This window comes from Schistocerca gregaria, chromosome 5 (assembly GCF_023897955.1).
Source record: "Schistocerca gregaria isolate iqSchGreg1 chromosome 5, iqSchGreg1.2, whole genome shotgun sequence".
In the NCBI taxonomy this organism is placed as follows: Eukaryota; Metazoa; Arthropoda; class Insecta; order Orthoptera; family Acrididae; genus Schistocerca; species Schistocerca gregaria.
Window position 1 is genome coordinate 168,638,381 of NC_064924.1, and position 25,567 is coordinate 168,663,947.

Genomic DNA, 25,567 nt, shown 5'->3' on the forward strand with positions numbered 1-25,567 from the left:
GTATTGCTCACATATGTGGAAAGTGACTTTACAGAGCTACAATCACGTGAGTGTGAGAGCATATTTGGTCTTGATTCTTTTGATTTGTCTGGCTTTAATATTCAGGGCAATGTGCTGTCAGTGTCTGCATTCAATGCAAAGGACAGTGTAGCTAGGTTGGTAGAAGAATTCCCGGAACTCTTTTCTGAAGGTGTAGGTAAAGCTAACAATTTTGTTGCACATATTACACTGAAAGACAATGCTTACCCAAAATTTTGCCGGGCGGGAACTGTTCCCATTGCATTACGAGACAAAGTTGCTGTTGAACTTAATGAATTGCAAGATAATGGAGTAATCGCTCTCTTATCAGCTAGTCAATGGGCAAGTCCACTGTTTTTGCTCCCCAAACCTTCAGGTTGCATCCGCCTCTGTGTTACCTTTAAGTCTACAGTCAACCTGAGAACTGTCATTGCTACTTATTCACTGCCACACCCATAGGATTTCATGGACAAATTAGGTGCTAGATGCTACTTTTCGAAAATTGATTTGCACAACACATATTTTCAAATGCTGCTCGATGAAGAATCTCAAAAAGTTTGTGTACTGAATACTCATTTGGGCTTGTTTAAATATTTGCATTTGCCTGTTGGCAGCGCTTCCGTACCCGCCATCTTCCAACAGTATTTGGAACAGCTGACTGCACAAGTGCCAAACTGTTCAAACTATTTGGATGATATTGTAGTAGCAGGCTGTACACCTGCTGAACATATTGCAAATTTACATGCTTTATTTCATGTTTTATCTGAGGCAGGACTAAAGTACAGACTGGACAAGTGTAATTTTTTTAGACCTGAGTTGCAGTATCTTGGTCATGTCATAAACAGTGAAGGTGTACATACTCTTCAGTCACATTTGTTTGCCATACAAGACTTGCCAGTTCCTCGCAATATCACAGAATTGCAGTCAGTTTTAGGGAAAATGAACTATTATATTCGGTTTATACCGAAAGCTGCACAAATCACAGCTCCATTGCATCACTTGCGTCACAAGAATGTCCTCTTTGTTTGGACAAATGAGTGCCAAGTAGCTTTTCAAAAACTTCAAGATGCATTGCTCAGTGATCGATGCTTAGTTCACTTTGATCCTGACAAACCAGTTGTATTGCAAGTTGATACTTCCTCTTACAGAATTGGTGCAGTGCTTTTGCACAGAATTGGCAATAAAGACAGACATATTGCTTTCACATCAAAAGTGTTGTCCAAAGCTCAGTGTAACTATTCACAAACTGAAAAAGAGGCTTTGGCTATTGTCTATGGTGTCACCAACTTTCACCACTATTTGTATGGCAGAAAATTCTACTTAGTAACAGATCACAGGTCTTTGCATCCCTTGTTTCATTGGACAGAACCAGTTCCTGTACGAACTGCTCAAAAATCACAAAGGTGGGCTTTGATGTTGTCTCAATACCAGTACGAGATTGAGTATCATCCGACAGCTCAGCATGGTAATGCGGACGCACTTCCACACTATCCGATTGGACCTGATACAGACTTTGATGCTTATGCTGCATCTTGTCACAGCAATGCTTAGTATTCTGAATTGCTTCAGTCTTTTCCGTTGAACTATAGGAAAATGCACAGGCCATGAACACTGATCCAGGTTTGAACATTTTGCTCAATTATATTCACACACCTTGGCCTTGTTGAATCGCATAAAGAACTCTCTAGTGTGCTGATACTTTGCACATCAGCATAGCCTTGCTGTACAGAAAGGTGTAATTCTTGTTGAGAATGATAGTGTCGAATCACGTGTGTTGATACCTAATCCTTTGCAGAAAGAAGTGTTGCAGTTACTTCACCAAGGACATTGGGGGATTGTTTGTTTGAAACAGTTAGCACGTTGACACTGTACTTGGCAGGGTATGGACGCCCAAATAGAACAGATGTGCCACAGTGTCACGCATGTGCAGAAAATCAGTTTGCCCACAAAAGTTCTCTGCTTGGCCTTATCGCCATGGCAACGTATGCACATAGACTTTGCGGGACCCTTCTGGAACGCTCGCTGGTTAATTGTGGTTGACTCATATAGCAAGTTTCCTTTTGCTGGGCCACTGAACTTGACGACGTCATGTAGCACAGTTCAGGCTTTATCATTGATTTTTTGCGCAGAAGAACCTGCCGTAATAGTGTCTGACAACGGGCCTCAGTCAACGTCACATGAATTTCTAACATTCTGTGAACACAATGGCATACTGCATCTAACTAGTGCACCATTCCATCCACAGTCAAATGGTGAAGCGAACGTTTAGTCAGAACATTCAAGAAGCAGATGGACAAATTTTGCTCCACACACAGGGAATCAAGCAATGAAACTGTTTCTCGTTAGCACCCATGAGATGCACTATTGGGCACAACTGCTTCACAGCTGCCGCCATCACACACTGCTCCACCCTCCTCAGCATCTGGTGTAGCATGATATTGTCTTTTGTAGGGTTTTTAGCAGCAGCAGCAGCAGCAGACAGAGGGTGCAAGGCGAGATCAACTGTTGACTTGGCACTTGCATTATCTTCTTTCAGGTCCAGATAGTTTTGCAGTGCCGCCATCAAAATCAACTTCGCTTATGTCGCATACATGATGATATTTCAGTCTCTTTTCCCTCAGATTTACGGGCCAAGAGGGCAATGCGGCCACAGCAGTTGCCAGAGGGTGTCATGACACTGTGGGACTACCCCATGGAGACGGAGTCTTTGCCTCCTCTCGTCCTACCAATGGAGCTGGAACTTCCCACACTGCAGTCATTGCCTTCATCTAATTCCTGGTAGCAGGAGGTGGACGCGTTCCCTTCTGGTTGTTTTCTGGGGGACATTTCCGCCAGAGAACAGGCTGGATGGTGGGGTATGGCCAGAAGCTGGACTTCCCCTGCGGGCACAGCTGCCAGCTCATCAGAGTGTCCATGCTCCTACATCCCATCCCCTGCCATGGTTGCACTCCATACATGACGATGGTCTGTCGCTTTCGTGGCGGGGGGGGGGGGGGGGGGGAGGAGGAGGGAGGGAATGTTCCAGCGTAACCACTGGAATGAAGATGCGGAATGCAAGAGCAGAGAGGGCGGTGAGGAAACAGTGGCAAATGCTGTGCAGAATTGGACCATGCCGCACCAAGAGTGACACCTGGAAGAAGCGAATATAAGCACCGTCCTGTGAGCCTCGGCTGCTCAGACGCAGACGTTAGCTATCAGTGACGTGTGTAAACTTGCCTGAACATTTCACGTATTAAGGACTCTAAATTGTATTGCAAGTCACCCCTTGTTTGCTACTACTACTTGTAAATCTCCAAAGTGAAGTATTGTCAATTTGCTTTCCAGAAATAAAACTACTAATGTTATTTGTTTAAAGTGTTGTGTAGCATTCCAGGAAAACAACATCCCGTCGGCACCCTATAAGCAATGAGTGGGCAAGACCCCACATACAGCATGCAGGTGCTTGCAAAAGTCTACTGTGTGCTTTGTGAACACCACAGTCACTGGATCCAAAATGTGAGAATGTGAGTGACTGGCTCAAGATTTGAGATCTTAGTAATAGGTTCTTTCTTTGACTCAGTCAGGGTCACACAGCAAAGGACTGTAGAAAAAAAGAAAGAACACCCGTTTAGTCACTTTTGCAAGAAAAGCCATAACAAGTCAGTCTGCAGCAATTCAAAATATTCTATTTCATCAGCTATTACTGTCAAACACAGTTTAGTCGACAATGTGAATACCACATGATTAAGATTCATTTACCACCAGACAGCCCATTGTATGTAACAGGGCCCACAAGTGGTGTAAGTACACTTGCATGCAGTGCTGCAAATGGTGGCAGCCAATTTGTCTTCATCAGCAGATCACTGATCAACAGTTTACAATTGGAACTTGTTGTGAATCACCCTCTGACAGTTAAGTCTTCATTCACTAACTCACATTCAAATCAGCTGCTCCCCTGACATTGCAAGCACATGTAGCAATGCTCACAATACAATTACACAACATTCGAGATTTTTCATTTCTTTTTGAGACCTCAAGAGTTCAAAAGGCAGCACATTGGTGATTTACAACTGTTTATCATATCCTTTTGCAGGATCAATCTTACTATTTAGATACTAATTGGAGTGGATCACTGCCGATAAATTGTCAACAACACTGCACCAATATGTATCTTCCCATCAATGGCTTTACTGTCATAGAATTTCAGCTGGGTCCTTAGTGGAAGCTGCCCAGTGATTTCAACAAATCAAACAATCATTAACCTCATGAACCTGCTGTTCAATCAAACATTTGGCAACACAGTTCAAAACTTCTGGGATTTAGAGACAATAGGAATGTGTGCTGATGAGTGGATGCTAAAGATTTGGCACTTCTTGAGGAATTTCACACTTCTTATTCAATAGAGGAAGTGCTTGGTCACTGTGCTGCATTCTATGTGAGCATGACAACCAACAAGTTGTCTGTCCTCATGAATGGCTACTGACAAACTGTGGCCAAGAAACAAGTGGACCATCCTGTTGCTGAGCACACTGCCAACACGACATCCTTCATTTCAGTGAATGCTTCACAGCCTGTTCCATATAGATCCTTCTCACCAACACCAGCTTTTTCTGAATTGCGCAGGGGGAACTCTCCCTACATTCCCATAACCCTGGACTCAATCTTAAACATTAGTCGTCGTCCACACTCATCCAGCCCCTTCCTTGTTGCCGTTCCAGCACTACACAGCCCTCACTCGACCAATATACCTAGTCTTTTTACTTCTCTCCTTTTCCACTACCCCCCATCCCCACCTCACCCGTGCCCACCGTCTAACCTCCCGACTGCGTGTAGTTGCCCTACCCTCTCTCCACTTCGTCCCTGCGCACTCCCCAGCAGCACTTCACTGTCCCTATCCTCCTCCTCCTCCTCCTCCTCCTCCTCCTACTACTACTACTACTACTACTACTACACACACACACACACACACACACACACACACACACACACACACACGTGTGTGTGTGTGTGTGGGGGGGGGGGGGTATATTTTTGACAAAGACCTCGTTGGCCAGTAGATTATTTGTGACAGTTTTTCCGTTGTGCCTATCTGCAACTCACCACCTCTGCTATATGGTGAGTAGCTACTTTCCTTTTCATCATATTGTTACAGTCCATTCTGGATTTTCCACTGTTTGATTTTTATCTAACAACAAATTGCTATGTTGTACTGTTATCATTTGAATTGTTGGAAGTTTGTACGGGACCAAACTGCTGAGGTCACTTACACACTACTCAGTCCGTAGGCTTACACACTACTTAAATTAATGTAAACTAACTTAGGCTAAGGACAACACACACACCCATACCCGAGGGAGGACTGAAATCGCCAGGGGATGGGGGGCGGGGGGGGGGGCCGCATGAACTGTGGCAAGGCACCTCAGACCATGTGGCTACCCCGCACGGCTATGTTTTACTGTTCATCTGTGCTGTGACTAGAGCTAATCACCTGGATACAGCCCACAATGCAACAATGAATCAATTTTTATTGGCACTACAAAGATTTATGGTCATTTCACATAGTACCTACAGCATAAAACGTCCAAAAATTTTATGCTCGTAACAAAGGAATAACAGAACCATAGATGGTCATCTCTGTTGATAACCAAAAGATGTGTCCAAAAAGTACTTGGACACTTCAGCGCAGAAAAGGAAGCCACCATCAACGTGAAGCCAATCGCCCACACTGAAGACAAAGTGTTCTCTTTCTCACTTTCCCATTAGAAACTATTATTGTAATAAATATCTATGTAATCATTTGAAATAATGAGTCACTTCCTGATTCAAGAACTACAAATCAAGAGACTCTGAACATTGCCAACAGGACCCGAGCCACCTATCATAACAGACATGATGAGAGAATTTAGATTTCATCGGAAAACAGCGCAAGATTTCTGGAGCAAAGAGTATCTCATGCTATTGTGTGATTTCCAAGCCAAATTCCTAAATGGAAAAACTGGTGAAGATTCAAGTCTGAGACACTGCCCTTCACCAAGAGGAAGTCCTCTTATGGGACACGTGGCAAAAGGAAAGAGATGCACAGCCATCCTTGGCATTCATGATGGAAGACCTCTCATTAGGCCAGTCCAGCTGGTTGCATCCCTCGAGATAGACCATCATGGGGAGGATGTGGGAGATTGCCAAATGTAATCACTGATTTTTTTTCTATGTCGTTGCATTTATATGTAAAGGCATTATGTAACTTCTATGTTCTGTAATTTCTGTGTAAATGAAGTTGTATGTTGATTTACGTTACATAACTTTCTAATAGCTCCCAAATGTAGAACAGAGATTTAGAAATCAAAATTTAACTGAAAACGATTTCCACAGGCAGATGCTGACTGAGCATAATTTGTTGCTTATGAACAGTAGAATGATACTGAAGAAACTGCAAAAAGCTAGAAGATTAATGAGACACAACTTGGATAAACTGAAAGAACGAGAGGTCACTGAGAGTTTTATGATGAACGTTAGGCAGCAATAGATGGAAATAGAAATACAACAGAAAATTTTATGTACTATAGCTTTTGTGCTGATTGCCTCTGAATGGCTGTGTGCATGTATAATATTTATAATATTTCAGTGTATTCCATGCCCCCCCCCCCCTTTTCCCACTTCTAGCCGTTTCATGGTATTTTATTCCAATGTGTACCATTGTTAATTGCTAGTGTCCTGTGTTTTACTGCCCTTTTTATTAAAAAGAAAAAATGTTATAATTTGATTACAGTCCATCCGACAGGAGACAAATGGTTAGCTTTGAGGGAGAAAATAGTGAAGGCTACAAAGAATCAAATAAGCAAAAAGATAAGGCCTACTAGGAATCAAGAGATAACATAGCACATATTGAATTAACTAACAAAAGCATAAAATATTAAAAACGAAGCAGGCAAAAGGGAATATAGATACCTAAAAATGTGAAATTGATAGAAAGTGCTAAATGCTAAGTAGATATGATTAAAGGCTGCAAAAGCACACATAATATGGAAATTATAAGATGTTGTCTGTAGGAAAATACAAATAAAAGAATGTCTTTATTAATGTTAAAGTTATTTACTGTATAAACAGGATACTCTTATTCATAATTACCTTCCAAATTGCAATGGGAAGTTTTTCTTGATTCTGTGGAAAAGTTTTTCACCAGAAGGCAATTCAGCATAAAAGTATGGAGTCCCTGGAGGTGCTATCTGATCTAATTTTGCATGTTCTGGAAGTTCATCCAGTTGTATTCCTTCACCTTCGGCATAATCCTAAAAAGTAATTAAATGCAGTGTTATAGCTAAATGTCTTACAACTATGAAGCTGACCTTTCATCCTGTATCACTTTTTGTTTATGTAAAATGAACTGTCTTTGTAACATTCACATTAGAAACTATTATTACCATAAATAACAACATAATTATTTGAAGCAATGAGCCACATTCTGGTTCAAGAACTATAAATCAATCTGTGCATGTTGGTGTTGTTCCTTTATTATCCACCATATTTCTTAATAACATCTGAGACACAGTTCAAAACAAAAGTCACGTTAAAGTCGGACGAAGTGGCAATGTTGATGAAAACTACAAGTTGCAGGAATTTCATTAACATAAAATACTGATCAGCCATTTCATGGTACGTGATACATCTCACCCAGGTTTCTGGATTGCATACCATGGCACCTTTCTGTCTTCATAAGAATTTGTTCCTAATTGTTTTTCTCTTTAGTATTTGAAGATGATACGTTTGACAAGTGTGTGTGTGTGTGTGTGTGTGTGTGTTTACTGAGTATATAAAATGATCTTTGAGTTTCATAGAGATGTTTGCTATTCACACTAAAATTTGACACGAGTGAGGTAGGAATGGAAACTACCTGCATCTGTGATAAGATTTATGGGTTCGAAGTCCACAACTACATCCCTCTATAACTGGATGCGTATGTCAGCTCAAAAGCCAGAGGAAAGCATGGGTGTAGCTCCTCCATTAGGGCTTTGTCCAGTAAAGGCCTATGGTGTTAAAGCCAGTCTTTCATTTTTGGACAGGTTTAATTTTAATGTTTCCCATTTTGGAAGTTAAAGAAACAAATATGGAAAAATAAATTTTCAGAGAATGATTTGTCAAAAGAAAAGATACACATGTCTCATTTTCAAGAGAGACAGTTCATAACAGGAAAAAATCCAAACAGATAAATGTTGCTAATAAATCTCCAATGAAGGGAGTAATTTACACTTTGGAAGAAAGAGGCAAATAAGTGGTCAATTAAGAAGAACAAAAATTTCAGTTGCTGAGAAATAACGAATGGTGTGAAAAGGGTAGAACTCACAAGAATTCAGAAACTACATATAACTTGAAGTATTAGAGACGAATGAAATAAAAGCTAACTGGAGAGAGTGAACAAAAATGCAGATCAGAATTAAATTGGAAAAACAGCAACACAGTGAATTTGTAGACAGAGATGAATGTTAAAAGGAGAGCTAATAAGAGTGGCTGGTGTTTGCTCAGACACACAAGGGATTCCCTTGCTGATTACCATCCAAAGTGTAAAGTAATAACTGGTGAATAGTATGAAAGTGTTCTGCACCAATATAAAATACATACCCACAACAGCGAAAAGAAAAAAGTTTGGTTTGAAGTATCGACTGTGAAAACATCCATGTTATTAATCAGTTTGAGCATCCTTAGATTCCCATCCATTTATTATGTGGTTGGAACATGTTGCAACTATAGGTGGAGATATTACTGCCAGGTGAGAAACTTTTCCTTGCTCAGAATTGTGCTACAATGTAGAAAAACAGTGGACAGAGTTGTGGTAGGTAAGAGGTATTTCTCTGTGCTCTCACAAAGTAAAGTCATTAATACTGCAATAATATATCCTTTTGTTAGTATCATACAGCTGGAATGCACACTGGTGCCCATTCGAAACCTCCTATTAAAGACAGCACTTTCAATACATGTGATTAATGGTTTACTGTATATACGTATCTGGTAGGTTAAAGATAAAATTTATCTCTCAGTCACAAACAACTTTGGTGATCATTCAGCATATTTAAAGGTTTAATAACCTGTTAAGTTACTTGCATAACCAATTGCTTATAACTGGAACAGTTCCTAATTGGCTGAAACATGCTGAAGTTAAGCCTACACAAAAGAAAGTGGGTAAAGAAATTCTGTCAAACTTCCATCGAATTTCACTTTTGCAGCAACCTAAAAAATCACAGAAAAAGTTATATTAAGTTGTGCCTAGTCCGCAGCTCGTGGTCTCGCAGCAGCGTTCTCACTTCCCACACACGGGGTCCTGGGTTCGATTCCCGATGGGGTTACGGATTTTTCCTGCCTCGAGATGACTGGGTGTCCACTAGGACCTTGCATAGTACAGCAGCTGGGTCTCCCCCACTCCTAGGAGAATGGGACCTCATCATCATCATGTGATGCCCTAATCATCTAACCTCAATTAATATGTATTCCCAGTCACAGTTAGAGTTACAATATTGTGATGGTATTTGCACTTACAGCAAGCCTGCCAGTGTAAGTCCCTTGAATCTGAGGAGGTAAATCAAGAATTTTATCCAACTGTAAGAGCTTCTTTGCACATGTGCAATTCTTGGTTGTGGCTTGGTGATATCAACATACTTTCCGTGTAAGGAGCACAAAGATATGATAAGAAAAATTAGGGCTCATATAGAAGCATATAGACAGTCATTTTTCCCTCACTCTATTTTTGGTTGGAACAGGAAAGGAAATGACTAGTGGTGGTACAAGACACTCTATGCCATGCACAATATGGTGGCTAGCAGAGAATGTATGTAGATGTAGATGTACACCAGTAGCATCTTGCAGCTGTGGCTACTGCACCACCTGCAGATATCGAACAGTTGCATTATTCAATAATATCTGAGAAAGACATTTGCAATAGATCTGTCAGAAAGCCTAAAAATTTATAGGTGTTTCATTTATCAAACACTAAATTACAGGTCCTTGTTATTGTCTGCGATTTGTCGAAACTCAGAATGTTACAATGTCACGGAAAATACTGCAAAATAGTTCAAGTTATCTCTCTTTAGAAGGAAAAAAGTATCATAACTTAAGCTATCAGTAGTTATCTGACTAGGAAGAATTGTGTGTGCTGTTCCTGTGGCCCCATCTTGCTCCCATTGTGTCTCCTTGTGTTCATCAGTGCACACACAAATGGTTCAAATGGCTCTGAGCACTATGGGACTTAGCATCTGAGTTCATCAGTCCCCTAAACTTACTTAGAACTACTTAAATCTAACTAACCTAAGGACATCACACACATCCATGCCTGAGGCAAGATTCGAACCTGCGACTGTAGCAGTCGCACGGTTCCAGACTAAAGCGCCTAGAATTGGTCGGCCACAGTGCGCACACAAAATGGAAAGAAAATGTGCTAGCTTTTTGAATAAATCCTTTGTCAAGCTTGAGTAGAAACACACACACACACACACACACACACACACACACACACACACACACACACACACGCTAGAGTAGAAACACACACTCACACACAGACACACACACACACACACACACACACACACACACACACACACACACACACACACTTGTTCCTACATTGTGCCAGCTGGACACACAATGATGGGATTGCATTTTGACAGGTGGACTAGGGGTCACGTGAAAATTGTGTTGGGTGGTGTGGGTGGAGGAACAGGGAGATGGGAGACAGGAAGAGTGGGTGAGGTGAGTAGTTAGTGGCTCAGAAGGAAGCAGCTGATTTCCTGGTTAGGAATGTGGGAGGAAGGGGTGGCAGGGACATGCACTAGGCAGCTGAAGCACAAGTACTGGAAGTGGTGGGGTGTGGCATACAATGAAGGCACACAATGAAAACGAGGGGATGACAGAACAAAGGGGAAACTGTTGGCTGGACCATGTGAGGGCAGTGGGTTAAAGGAGGACAGGAGGGTTACGGAAGTGAAGGATGTGTTGCAATAATATCTCCTACCTGTGCAGTTCAAAAATGCTGGTGGAGTAGGGAAGAAATCCAGATACACTGGGCTATGAAGCAACCATTGAAATCAAGTGTGTTGAGTTCTGCTGCATGTTGCGCACCTGGGTGGTTAACTTTGTTCTTGAACACAGTTGGGCAGCAGTCATTCATTTTGGTACGCAGTTAGTTGATTGTCACACTGACATAAAAAAAGTTGTGCAGTAATTGCAGCAGGGTTGGTAAATGACATGGCTGCTTTCACAGGGACCCTGCCACTGATGGAGTAGGATAAGTCCTTGACTTTAGGAGGGTGGGAAGGATTTTGGGTAGAGTGTCCTTCATTTATAGCCCAAATGGTAGATAATCGAAGTCCAGGCGAAAGATATGTTTCAGTTGTTCTAGTCCAGGGTGACAAAATGGGCACTCCTTTGTAGCTATGTTGCAGATTTGTTCATATACTCCTACTTTGGGGGGAATGTATACAAACAAATCCATGGCTCAGCTTTGCACACTTGCATGGCATCCTCGTATTGCAACCTTTTTATAGGTCATCAAGAGGAAAATGTTCCTAGCCTCCCAAAAGAACAAACCCCTTGTTTATGTCAAGTTCACTGAGACATCTCCATCATCTGGAATCATGCTTGCAAAACCTCAACACCTTCTCTCCCACCCACTTCCCCACCTCACCTGGTCCTCTTCAACCCAACATGCCGTCATCACAGATGTTGACCTCCATCTGTCCACATTAAACCAGCTACCCGCCAACAGAATCTGCATTTCTACAGCTGTCAGCTCTAACACAAAAAATCACTCCCATACAGCTTGGCATGCCTGCAGTCACGAGAACTCCCTTTACCGGTATACTGATGGTCTTATGAGGGCCTTCACAGGCAGGCACTATGCCACAAACCTAGTCCACATTCAGGTGACCATATCCTCTCACACCCCTAATCTTACAACAACCCATAAGGATCAACAACAAAGGAGCACCAACCTCAACATCCAATCTCATCCTGGACTGGAACAAGTGAAGCATATTCTTCACCACTACTTCCATTATCTACCATACAGCCCAGAAATGAAGGAAATACTACCCAAGATACTTCCCACCCACCTAAAGTGATATTCCATCGCCCACCCAATCTACAAAAGACCCTAGTCCTTCACTATGCCACTCCCACTCCCACTCCCAACCCCTTTCCAGAGGGTCATACACCTGTGGAAGACCCAATCCACCCACCCAGCACTTCCTAGTCTAGTCCGGTCATATGCTCATCCTACCCCATCAAAGTCAGTGCCACCTGTAAAAGCTGCCATGTCATATAAACAGGAACAGGAAAAATTCACAAAAAAAAATGAACAAAAAACGATGCATAACTTGTGGTTTTTACAAAAATAACAAGAAATTGGCAATTTTTATGAGATATCGCAAAATCTGTAATTTTGTTGTATTATCTTGAAATGACAGCTTATTTCTTGCTTAGTGAGCTTTGATGTGAGGGTAAAAATAGCATTGAAATAGGAAGAACAAGGCTAATAACAAAAAAGACTTTGACAAAAAAAGCAACAATGAAACTGGCAAAAAAATTAACACTGAATTTCATCACAGTTGGCAGAAAATAACATCAGAGTTGGCATAACACTGCACCACATTTAGCAAAAAACAACACTGACCTTGGAAAAAAAACACCAAAATTGGAAACAACAACACTGTACTCTCCAAAATGCCACAGAATTTTGCAGAAAAATAACACCTAATTCAATAAAAAGATAACACCAAATTTGGTAAAAATATAACACTGAATTTGAGAAAAAAATAATTGTGGATGTGATAAAAAACACAGAATTTGACAAAAACATAGAATTTGGCAAAAAATAACAAAGATTTTGGAAAAAAACACTGAGCTCAGCAAAAAGATGACACTGATTTTGGCAAGAAAAGGACACCAAATCTGTCAAAAAATATAATGCTTAAATTGGTGAAAAAATTACACCGAACTTGGCAAAAAATAACACCGAGTTTGGCTAAAAGACAGCACCAATTTTGGCAAAAAAAAACAACTAATATGGCAAAAAACATTGACTCTGTCAAAATATGATGACAAATGTGGCAAAAAAAGCAAGAATTTTGCAAAAGACAACACCAAATTTGTCAAAAAATAACAGTGACTTTGGCAAAACTAACACAGAATTTGGCCATAAAACACAACAATTTTTTTCTGTCCCAACATATACCAACTCTGCTACAATCACTGCACAGTTTTTTAGAATGGCCACCATAAAACTGTTGCCAAGAACACAGTTGACCACCCAGTGGCACAACATGCAGCTGAACACATGTTCAATTTCAATGACTGCTACAAATCTGGCCCATTTGGATACTTTCCACCACCAAAAACATTTCTGAATTATGCAGATGGGAGTTATGCTTGCAAGACATCCTTCCTTCCATAATCCTCCTGGTATCAATATAAGTTAAGCCACTTCCCCACACCCTCCACCCAACAATTTCCCCTTCCTATATCCTGTCACCCTCTCCCAATCCATGTCATCTTCATGGTGTGCCACGCAGACACTCAAATGTGCTCTCTTGTGGTCATAGTGGGACTAATTATTGATACTGAATTACTGAAAACAGCTGACTGAAGTGGGGAGGGGGGAGGGAAGGATGCAAAGATTGCATACAGGGAAAGGGGCAGGTCTACATCTACATCTACATCTACATGACTACACTGCAATTCACATTTAAGTGCTTGGCAGAGGGTTCATTGAACCACAATCATACTATCTCTCTACTATTCCACTCCCGAACAGCGAGCAGGAAAAACGAACACCTAAACCTTTCTGTTCAAGCTCTGATTTCTCTTATTTTATTTTGATGATCATTCCTACCTATGTAGGTTGGGCTCAACAAAATATTTTCGCATTCGGAAGAGAAAGTTGGTGACTGAAGTTTTGTAAAAAGGTCTCGTCGCGAAGAAAAACGTCTTTGCTGTAGTGACTTCCATCCCAACTCATGTATCATATCTGCCACACTCTCTCCCCTATAACGTGATAATACAAAACGAGCTGCCCTTTTTTGCACCCTTTCGATGTCCTCCGTCAATCCCACCTGGTAAGGATCCCACACCATGCAGCAATATCCTAACAGAGGACGAACGAGTGTAGTGTAAGCTGTCTCTTTAATGGACTTGTTGCATCTTCTAAGTGTCCTGCCAATGAAACGCAACCTTTGGCTCGCCTTCCCCACAATATTACCTATGTGGTCCTTCCAACTGAAGTTGTTCGTAATTTTAACACCCAGGTACTTAGTTGAATTGACAGCCTTGAGAATTGTACTATTTATCGAGTAATCGAATTCCAACGGATTTCTTTTGGAACTCATGTGGATCATCTCACACTTTTCGTTATTTAGCGTCAACTGCCACCTGACACACCATACAGCAATCTTTTCTAAATCACTATGCAACTGATACTGGTCTTCGGATGACTTTACTAGACGGTAAATTACAGCGTCATCTGCGAACAATCTAAGAGAACTGCTCAGATTGTCACCCAGCTCATTTATGTATATCAGGAACAGCAGAGGTCCGAGGACACTTCCCTGGGGAACACCTGATATCACTTCAGTTTTACTCGATGATTTGCCGTCTATTACTACGAACTGCGACCTTCCTGACAGGAAATCACGAATCCAGTCGCACAACTGAGACGATACCCCATAGGTCCGCAGCTTGATTAGAAGTCGCTTGTGAGGAACGGTGTCAAAAGCTTTCCGGAAATCTAGAAATATGAAATCATCTTGAGATCCCCTGTCGATAGCGGCCATTACTTCGTGCGAATAAAGAGCTAGCTGCATTGCACAAGAGCGATGTTTTCTGAAGCCATGCTGATTACGTGTCAATAGATCGTTCCCTTCGAGGTGATTCATAATGTTTGAATACAGTATATGCTCCAAAAATCTACTGCAAACCGACGTCAATGATATAGGTCTGTAGTTAAATGGATTACTCCTACTACCCTTCTTAAACACTGGTGCGACCTGCGCAATTTTCCAATCTGTAGGTACAGATCTATCGGTGAGCGAGCGGTTGTATATGAGTGCTAAGTAGGGAGCTATAGTATCAGCATAATCTGAAAGGAACCTAATCGGTATACAATCTGGACCTGAAGACTTGCCCATATCAAGCAATTTGAGTTGCTTCGTAACCCCTAAGGTATCTACTTCTAAGAAACTCATGCTAGCAGATGTTTGTGTTTCAAATTCTGGAATATTCCATTCGTCTTCCCTGGTGAAGGAATTTCGGAAAACTGCATTCAATAACTCCACTTTAGCGGCACAGTCGTCGGTAACAGTACCATCGGCACTGCGCAGCGAAGGTATTGACTGTGTCTTGCCACTTGTGTGCTTTACATACGACCAGAATTTCTTCGGATTTTCTACCAAATTTTGAGACAATGTTTCATTATGGAAGCTATTAAAGGCATCTCGCATCGAAGTATGTGCCAAATTTCGCGCGTCTGTAAATTTTAGCCCATCTTCGGGATTTCGCGTTCTTCTGAACTTCGCACGCTTTTTCCGTTGCCTCTGCAACAGCGTTCGGACCTTTTTTGTGTACCACGGGGGATCCATTCCATCTCTTACCAATTTATGAGGTATGAATCTCTCAATTACTGTTGCTACTATATCTTTGAATTTGAGCCACATCTCGTCTACATTCGCATAGTCAGTTCGGAAGGAATGGAAATTGTCTTTTAGGAAGGCTTCTAGTGACACTTTATCCGCTTTTTTAAATAAAATTATTTTGCGTTTGTTTCTGATGGATTTGGAAGAAACTGTATTGAACCTAGCTGCAACGACCTTGTGATCACTAATCCCTGTATCAGTCATGATGCTCTCTATCAGCTCTGGATTGTTTGTGGCTAAGAGGTCAAGTGTGTTTTCACAACCATTTACAATTCGCGTGGGTTCGTGGACTAACTGCTCGAAATAATTTTCGGAGAAAGCATTTAAGACAATCTCGGAATATGTTTTCTGCCTACCACCGGTTTTGAACAAGTATTTTTGCCAACATTCCGAGGGTAGGTTGAAGTCCCCACCAACTATAACTGTATGAGTGGGGTATTTATTTGTTACGAGACTCAAACTTTCTCTGAACTGTTCCGCAACTGTATCATCGGAGTCTGGGGGTCGGTAGAGCCAATTATTAACTTAATTCGGCTGTTAAGTATAACCTCCACCCATACCAATTCGCACGGAGTATCCACTTCGACTTCACTACAAGATAAACCACTACTGACAGACACAAACACTCCACCACCAATTCTGCCTAATCTATCTTTGTTGAACACCGTCTTTGGACAAATGACTGCGCAGCCACACAACAAGACAAATGGTACGAAGGTGGTTGTGCAGCTGTGAAGTCATCTATCCAAAGACCAGCCTCTTTCTCGCTGCCCCCTCTTTGCTTCCTTCTCTACCCTCTTCCCATCTCCATAAGTGTGGGTAACTGCTTTCAATAATTGAGTATCAATAATCGGTCTTGCCAAGGCTGCACGACTGCATATTTGGGTTTCTGTGTGGTTCTTTTTGTACTTTTGCTAGAAAAAGAGCAACAGCTCTAAAGCTAGTGTGAATCTAGTTTTCTGTTCCTGTGTCCCTTGCATCGGTCTTCTACAGATCATTATAAATGTAATAGTTACTTTTTAATCTACTACCATTCTTTGGTATAAGGAGCAGTCAAAAGAAAACAGAGAAGATAATCACTGTACCTTCTGATACAGGTATCCCCCTGTGAGACAAGAAGGTCAATCCCTTCATGGAAAAATGTTTGTGTTTTGACTATAGAACCATGATTATACACACAGGAGCATTTTTTCGTCTGAAGCAAATCAATGGCTACAAATGCCTTCCTTCAGGACTCCAAAAATTTATAAACTGCATGGGGAGATTTGATGCCAAGGATATTTTGACTATGTTGCAGAAGTTTCGCTGGGATGCCCTTACACATTTTCTATACAGTCTTGGCCTCTCGCCATGCATTTTACGTATTTTTGAAGCCTGAAGAGAGATATTCATGGCTATTGATTTGCTATGGACAAAGAAGTGCGCACCTGGATACTATCCATAGGCAACCAGAAACATTTTTCCATGCAGGCATTGAGTGTCTTGTGTCACAGTGGGATAAATGTGCGAACAGTTATGGGGATTACTTTTGAAATAATAAACAGTTTACTTACTGTTTTTCCATCTGTCTTGTTTTCATTTCACTATCCCTTATATTACACATTTTGATCAATATTTTCTATGAATGACGGGTGTAAGGCACAATGTAGTGGGCAGGGATTTCACAATTAAGAAAATGAAAACAGATGTGAGGATCTTTCTGATATAAGAAATGAATGTTACTTGCATTGAAAGGATGCGACAGTGACAATATACATGGACTATTGTGGTTACTGTTTACATATTTTATAAGCATAACAGCATACTGTGCTATAAACTCAGTGTCAGAGAGGAAATTTTGAGATATCATGAGAGTTTCAAAGCATAATCTCTGAAGTCTTGGTTACTTATGAATTAACATTATGCAAATTATAAGTTTAAAAATGATTGCCATGCTTCAGGTATCACTTACCTGAAATATGTCCTTAAGCATATTAACCACACGCAAATTTACTGGTACAACTTGAACTTGCAGATGTGAAGTCTTGTAATTTCTTTCAAAGAAGACAGGAGCTTTCTGTCTTTTATTGAAATATTTCTTTATTGCTGATTTAAACATGGTAAAATTGAGGAAAATAAAACAGAAAGAAAAGCAAACAAAAACATTTTAAGTGCATTGTGCGAGTGCTCGCATGTGCACATGCATGCTCCTGTTCGCCTGTTCACTCACACATCAACCCACCCCCTGCCCCCAGATACACATTTATAAAATTTATGATTTATCAGTCAGAAATGAGATGACAGTGTGCAAGAGGATGGCACATGGACATACAACACAATCCCAAAATGCTTCTTTGTCAGCTATGTCGTTTCCTTGCATCCTGATGTGCAGTGCCCAAGTGTCCAGCAAAAGATCACCTCATTGCCACATGGTTGAAGCCACTGTAAGAAGTCATGCATGTGCTGAATCAAATGGTCTATTGGACACATTTGGTGGACTGCTAGTAGCACACTAAGCAAGTCAGAACAGAAGAGAACTTTGTACTGTGATGCCTGTGAATCCACTCCTATGGTTTCGTAATGCTATTTAACTCTGCATCATAATTTATAAATTGTTCTAAACACCCAACCAAGGAAAACAGACGAGTGTGCAAAGCCATTGTCTTCTGGGAACCATTTGTAAAAAACAATGATAAAGCTGTGGTTCATACTTAAATTGAAAGGATACAGAGTTGTAAAAACGTTATCTGGAGTATAACTTTTCTTGTACTGTGTCAAGCTTAATATCACTTTTGGCCTTTGAAAATGGCAAGGCAGCAATTTGCTGTATCCCTGGCTGTGCATTCGGAGGTCTGATGTATCCAGATCCTTTAGCCCGTCAGTAGCACATGACCCAAATGGCTTGGTTGCTTGTAGCTGATTCCTGAACAGCTGCTCAAACTTGGGTTGGGCCATTGCATTGAATGCCAATGACAGATGGCATGCGAAGATTTTCAGGCCCTGTTGAGCCAGAAGGAGGTGCCACCAAGTACAGAGTGGTAGTTTACCAGCCTCTGCCAGAGATTTTGAAAAGGGCAGGCCCAAAAAGATGCATTCGATATCCAAATGCCCTCATGGTGGACAGCCTCCAGCATCTTGAGATAGGAAATATGGGCTGATCCATAAGCCACATTGCTGTAATCTAACCGTGGTCTGACAAATGCTTTATAATACTGCATGAGGTGGTACTGCCAGTCCTCCACACTTTTCCATTAAGGCATTTCAAAATATTCAACAATTTGAAGCTCTTTGGTTGCATGTTTTTCAGGTGTGGGACAATGGTTAGTTCTGATTCAAAAGTACACACAAAAAGGGCACAATGTCCTTAAAATGTAAAACATTGCCCCCATTGTCAGCTCTGATTAGTTAAAACTTCGGCAAGCGTAGTTAAAATTGGCGCACATACTCGTCGCTTCCTGATGGCCAGCTGTAACTGTCTGATTGTTGTCGTAACATTGGAGAAAGATTATAAGATTGCAGAGACATCTTCAAACATGGAGCTCCCGAATACGGATGAGACACCACTGATAGTGACTGCTAACAATGTGACACAGAGTACACTGTCTAGGGGGGACCCCATTCTCCTTAACATAGCAATCAGACAAGGTATCCCCAATGCGATGTAAGAAGCACTGTTCCTGGAGGGAGGTTTGGATAAGAAATGGCAGACATCTACGCAGTCCTAAGTATGAAAAGAGAAAGTCGCCTCTAACCACTGTAATGTAACAACCTTGGGTTACATGTAGGAGTGCACAATACATAGTTTTTAGTGTCTTACTTGATACATTGTATTGAGCATTGTGTTATACTATGACTATATTTCACATTTATTATTTATTACCTAACATTATTTAGACCAATTGAAGGTTATATGGGTACTAATGTCAAATACACCAAGCTGTCCGCAAAAATGTCAGATTTAAAAAGAGTAATAACTCAATTTGAACACAGTAATTTTTTGTGTGAAGTTATCAGATAGGAATTTTCTGAAACTATACTTGGAAAAAAAAGACCAACACTTTTTAGTAAAGTATACCATAATGTACAAAGTAACCTGTCACATGAAAAAAATGTGACTTTAAAGTTAGAGCATATATAAATGTCAGTAATCAAAGTTATCAAGTTACTTTGTAGAAGTTTACGTTTTTGTGAAGTAACTGTTTAAAAATCATATTTACCAAAATTTAACATTGGAAGATGATGTATTTTACGAAACTATTTATGGAAAATTGTTCTTGTTTTCTGCTGAGTGTACTATCACACAAAAACAATTCTGTACAAGGTTTTCTCCAGTATGTATTACAAAACATTAATTATAACAACACTGTAAGTATCATGTATTGTCAAGATAATAAATATGTGACAGCAGCTGCAACCATGAGGATGGAAAAGGGCAGTACTGTTTAGGGATAGAAGAGTTCCATGGACCACGGCCATACAACTCGGAAGATTTCTTGGCAGCTGAAATATCCGGTTGTGGAAGCCTTCATTGTATGAGCAGTACTGTTTGGTTGTGATTTCATTCAAGTCAGTTGTCAGTCAGTGCAGTTCTGCTCAGTTGTCAGTTGGAATTATTAACTGAAGAAAATTTATCAATAGCTGTGTTGAGTCTTTTCATTTCAAAAAGTTACCCAGTGAGAATTGCAAAAGAATTCAGTATTATCCAAAATAGTAATGAAGATGGGATATCTGCAGCAATAAAGAAACCAATAAATAAATAAATAATATGAACCACAATGAATATCACCCTCAAACTGTTAAGTACTGTTGTCTGCTCTAGAACTTCTGCAATTAGCAATATTCTTCAATTAGTTAGGAAAGTGCAGTCTCTATTTACAACGGTGCACTATGTTTTTACAATTTATTTGAGAGCATTATTTTAGAGATTATTTCAAAATATAATAGTAAACTGTGGAGATATGAAATTACTTGGTAAGGTGAGCTGCAGACCCAGTTGCAGTGGGAACTAAATGGTTACATGACTACATACATTCACATTCCAATTCAAAGTACACCATGATGTTACCTCACAGTTTGAGGATGCAATGTGATCACACAATAGGATTGCAGAATCTACCCTTTGTGGGTAGCCATGAAAAGTTGGTTGTCAATGTCATTAATTTTATTTATACTGAGAATGAGAAAGGTGAGACATTGCTGGGTCAGAAATGGCAAAGGAAGGTGCAAGCAAATATTGACACACAAAAGTTAGGTAAGTCAATGGTATGCAGATTACAGAGGAAGGCAGACAATGCTGAGTTTTGGAGTATTGTGAACAAAAACTTCACAGCTTTTGTCGTACAGAACTGGACTTCCATACTAGCACAGAAACTATGAGAAAAACAATATTTTATTATTTATACGATTTCAGACCAATTGCTTAGGAATTAGGTTTGGATGGTACGGCACCATTTTCTTGCAAAATTTTGTCAGTGGAAGAAAGATGAGTAGGTTGGTGCTCCTTAATTAATACCATAAGTTTGACATTCCTCTCTCAATTTTTTTAAAAGTTTTTGTCCATTTTTGTATTGTAGTCTGAATTTTCCTGTTATAGACATGGAGAGGAAATGATCAAGTAACAAAACTAAGCATTCACAACAATTAAATGTTGCCTGGCACTTTGTTTGAAAATAATCTTCACACACTGTCACGTCATCTATCTGCATGACTGCTCTGTAATTCAAACTTTATAAGTGCCTGGCAGTATTTTGCAACATTTACTCTCAGGGTAATGTGTATGAGTCAGTGGTTTGTCTAATAAACCAGTAGTCACATTAATTACAGTTCTTCACTTTTTCATAAAAAGAAATCTAATATACACCGAGGTGACAAAAGTCATGGGACAGCAATATGCACATATACAGATGACGATATTATTGAGTACACACGGAGAAGGGCAGTGCATTGGAGGAGCTGTCATTTGTACTCATGTGATCCTTGTCAAAAGGTTTCTGATGTGATTATGGCCGCAAGATGTGAATCAACAAACTGAACACGGAATGGTAGTTGGTGTTAGGCACAAGGGACATTCCATTTTGGAAATCGTTACAGAATTCAGTATTTCAAGACCCACAGTGTTGATAGTGTGCTAAGAACACCAAATTTCAGGCATTACCACTCACCACATACAACGCAGTGGCCGACGGCCTTCACTTAATGTCCAAGAGCAGTAGCATTTGAGTAATGTTGTCAGTGCTAACAGACAAGCAACACTGTGTGAAATAACTGCAGACATCGATGTGGAACATACAACAAAAGTATTCGTTAGGACAGTGCACCAAAGCTTTGCATTAAGGAGTTATGGCAGCAGATGACCGACATGAGTGCCTTTGCTCATAGCACATCACCTGCCACCCCTCTTCTCAGCCGTGACCATATTGGATGGACCTTAGACAAATGGAAAACCATGACCTGGTCACATGGGCCCTGATTTTAGTTAGTAAAAGTTGATGGTATGGTTTGAATGTGGCGCAGACCCCATGAACCATAGATCCAAGTTGTTAACAACTGCAAGCTGATAGTGGCTCCATAATGGTGGGGGCTATGTTTATGTGGAATGGACTGGATCCTCTGGTCCAACTGGACCAATCACTGATGAGAAAAGGTTATGTTCAATTATCTGGGCGACTATTTGCAGCCATTCATGGACTTTATATTTCTAAACAATGATGGAATTTTTATGGATGACAATGCGCCATGTCACCAGGCCACAAGTGTTTGCAATTGGTCTGATGAACATTCTGGAAAGAGCAAGCAAATGATTTGGGCACTCAGACTGCCCAACATGAATCCCATCAAACATTTATGGGAGATAACTGAGAGGTTGTTTCCTGCACAAAATGCTGCACTGACAACACTTTTGCAATTATGGATGGTTCAAATTTATGCAATGGACTTACGATGACTTGTTGAGTCAATGCCGTATTGAGTTCCTGCACTGCGCCAGGCAAGAGGTGGTCTGACATGATATTAGGAGTCCCATGACTTTTTTATTGTGTAAGTATGTTACGCCATCCACTCATAACGACTTGTTTATTCTGGTACTCTTTAAAATCAAGACCCATAGAGTTAAGGTTTAAAACTGTACTAGTCTATGTAATGTTGCCCACCCAGAATTACTGATTCTGTGTTTGAACCATAATCAAGTTATTTGAGTATGTTACCTTTCCTTGAAAATTATTCACTGGTTGGCACTAGTTTAGTCGCATGCCTAGGGAGCTTGAATGTTGTTGTAAGCTTCCAACAACCATCCAGCATAGCATTAACCTTATGCTGTTTGAAATCTTTGGAACATTGTTGATCGTTGGGTGTCCTTCTACCCATGTTTAAAAAGGAAGAAGGAAAACAAAATTCCTGTTAAGTAGGTCAAGTTAGAGCAACTGTTTGGTTAAGTTAATTTCTGCCTTCCTCATAAATACTAGTTGCACAGGAAAGGGAGCAGTTCATGTCGTATTATTTGTAGGATCGATGTGACTGACTTGACTGAAGTTACTTTTGCCAAAATGATGCATACAGAACATGATTAATTTATTACAGAGACAAGTTAAATGAGATCATCTTATTTGATGCCTCTTGACTTGCTAGACTAGTTGGCTCAGAATACTATGCAAATATAACCCAAATTGTTCTAGAGGGAACACTGCTCTGAACATTGTTTGATAGAATGTTTAGTTATCTCTTGCAGCCTGAGTAATAATATTTTACTTTTGTGTTTCTTCACTGTGTGGGGACCATGTATTTTTACTTGATCCCATCGGTGGAGTGTGCTAAATGGAAGTATAACTTGCTAATAGTTCTACCAAAGGTAACTTATTTTGATGTACATTGCTGCTTCAGTGGGAATTTCAGTTTCAGATATTGTGTGCATACCACTTATGGGGGGATGTTAAAGTACATTGAGACATAAGTAAACTGACTTAGTGCTCTGTGCAACAAACAAAATTCAAGTTACATTTTCTGATACATTGTGAAGCATTTATTAATGTGGAAGAGAGATTGTTTTCTTGCGGGAATTATTTTGAATAATCCTTGTAATTTGTTAAAGCGACTATGTTACTATTACTGTGGTCCAGTTTACAAATTGAGCCTCTGGGGGTTCCTTGGAACTGAGATTAATTTTTTTTAACTGTATACTTGCTTCTGTTCAGTGTAGTGTCTTTGGATTTTGACCTTAACTGTTTTCTTATGTTGCCCTCCACTGGCACTTTTCAGTTACAAATTGTGTGGTTGTTTGAATAAATTAACTACAGTTTATTAAACTGAATATTTATTGTTATTGTGATCTAGCGCCTTGCCGTTACCAACACAATGCATCTCCCTATCACCACACAAGGCTGGTGGATCTCCTTCCAGACTGTCCACCACAGAAGAAGTTGAAGTGTCATTGAAAATCACACCTAGGACCTCACCATTACTAACCAGAAATGCTAACCACTAGACCATACGGTAAATTTGCTTTTATTGCTGTGACATTAGCTTTTACTGTTGAGCCATTAGAAGACTATAAATGCTGTGTACCACAGCAAAAAAGTGTGTGACGACTACTGGAGGACAGACAGTGGGTGAGATGTGGAGACTGAAAAATGTAATAAAATAAGTTGGTATAGATTTAAACAAAGAGTTAGCATTCTCATCTGTGACTGAAACAGCTTACAGCAAATCAACAGACACAGCTGTGTAAAATAGCAACATCAATGGGGAACATATTTTTACAAATACTGCCAGCGAAGTACTGTAAGCAGCGAAGGTGACCCATATTATACATATTGTTTCTGTTCTTCTTCTAAATGGAAAATTCATTCAAAGGTGTGTGCAGACCTATAGCATGTAATAGTACTCCACATGTAAGAGAAGTGGAATGTATTCTAGTGCTTTCTCTGCTTCTTGCTGTAATCACATAGTACTGTCATCTGGTAGCTTTGCTGATTAATGTTGTTGTTGTTGTTGTCTTCAATCCTGAGACTGGTTTGATGCAGCTCTCCATGCTACTCTATCCTGTGCAAGCTTCTTCATCTCCCAGTACCTACTGCAGCCTACATTCTTCTGAATCTGCTTAGTGTATTCATCTCTTGGTCTCCCTCTACGATTTTTACCCTCCACACTGGCCTCCAATACTAAATTGGTGATCCCTCGATGTCTCAGAACATGTCCTACCAACTGATCCCTTCTAGTCAAGTTGTGCCACAAGCTCCACTTCTCCCCAATTATATTCAATACCTTCTCATTAGTTATGTGATCTACTCATCTAATCTTCAGCATTCTTCTGTAGCACCACATTTCGAAAGCTTCTATTCTCTTCTTGTCTAAACTATTTATCGTCCACGTTTCACTTCCATACATGGCTACACTTAATACAAATACTTGCAAAAACGACTTCCTGACATTTAAATCTATATTCGATGTTAACAAATTTTTCTTCTTCAGAAATGCTTTCCTTGCCATTGCCAGTCTACATTTTATATCCTCTCTACTTCGACCATCATCAGTTATTTTGCTCCCCAAACAGCAAAACTCCTTTACTTCTTTAAGTGTCTCATTTCCTAATCTAATTCCCTCAGCATCACCCGACTTAGTTAGACTACATTCCATTATCCTCGTTTTGCTTTTGTTGATGTTCATCTTATACCCCGCTTTCAAGACACTGTCCATTCTGTTCAACTGCTCTTCCAAGCCCTTTGCTGTCTCTGACAGAATTACAATGTCATCGGCGAACATCAAAGTTTTTATTTATTCTCCATGGATTTTAATACCTACTCCAAACTTTTCTTTTGTTTCCTTTATTGCTTGTTCAATATACAGATTGAATAACATCGGGGATAGGCTACAACACTGTCTCACTCCCTTCCCAACCACTGCTTCCCTTTCATACCCCTCGACTCTTATAA

At 40.3% G+C, this 25,567-nt stretch overlaps 1 protein-coding gene across 1 annotated transcript in view; it reads right to left on the reverse strand.

Moving 5' to 3' along the window:
• The window catches only part of LOC126272441 (CWF19-like protein 1), a 159,129-nt gene that overhangs the window by 5,786 nt on the left and 127,776 nt on the right, over window positions 1-25,567 (reverse strand). The window contains exons 11-12 of the mRNA XM_049975316.1: window positions 17,617-17,759; window positions 7,123-7,283 (exon numbers count right to left, since the gene is read on the reverse strand). Coding sequence (XP_049831273.1) covers window positions 7,123-7,283; window positions 17,617-17,759 — 304 coding nt within the window. The remainder of the gene's footprint in view (window positions 1-7,122; window positions 7,284-17,616; window positions 17,760-25,567) is intronic.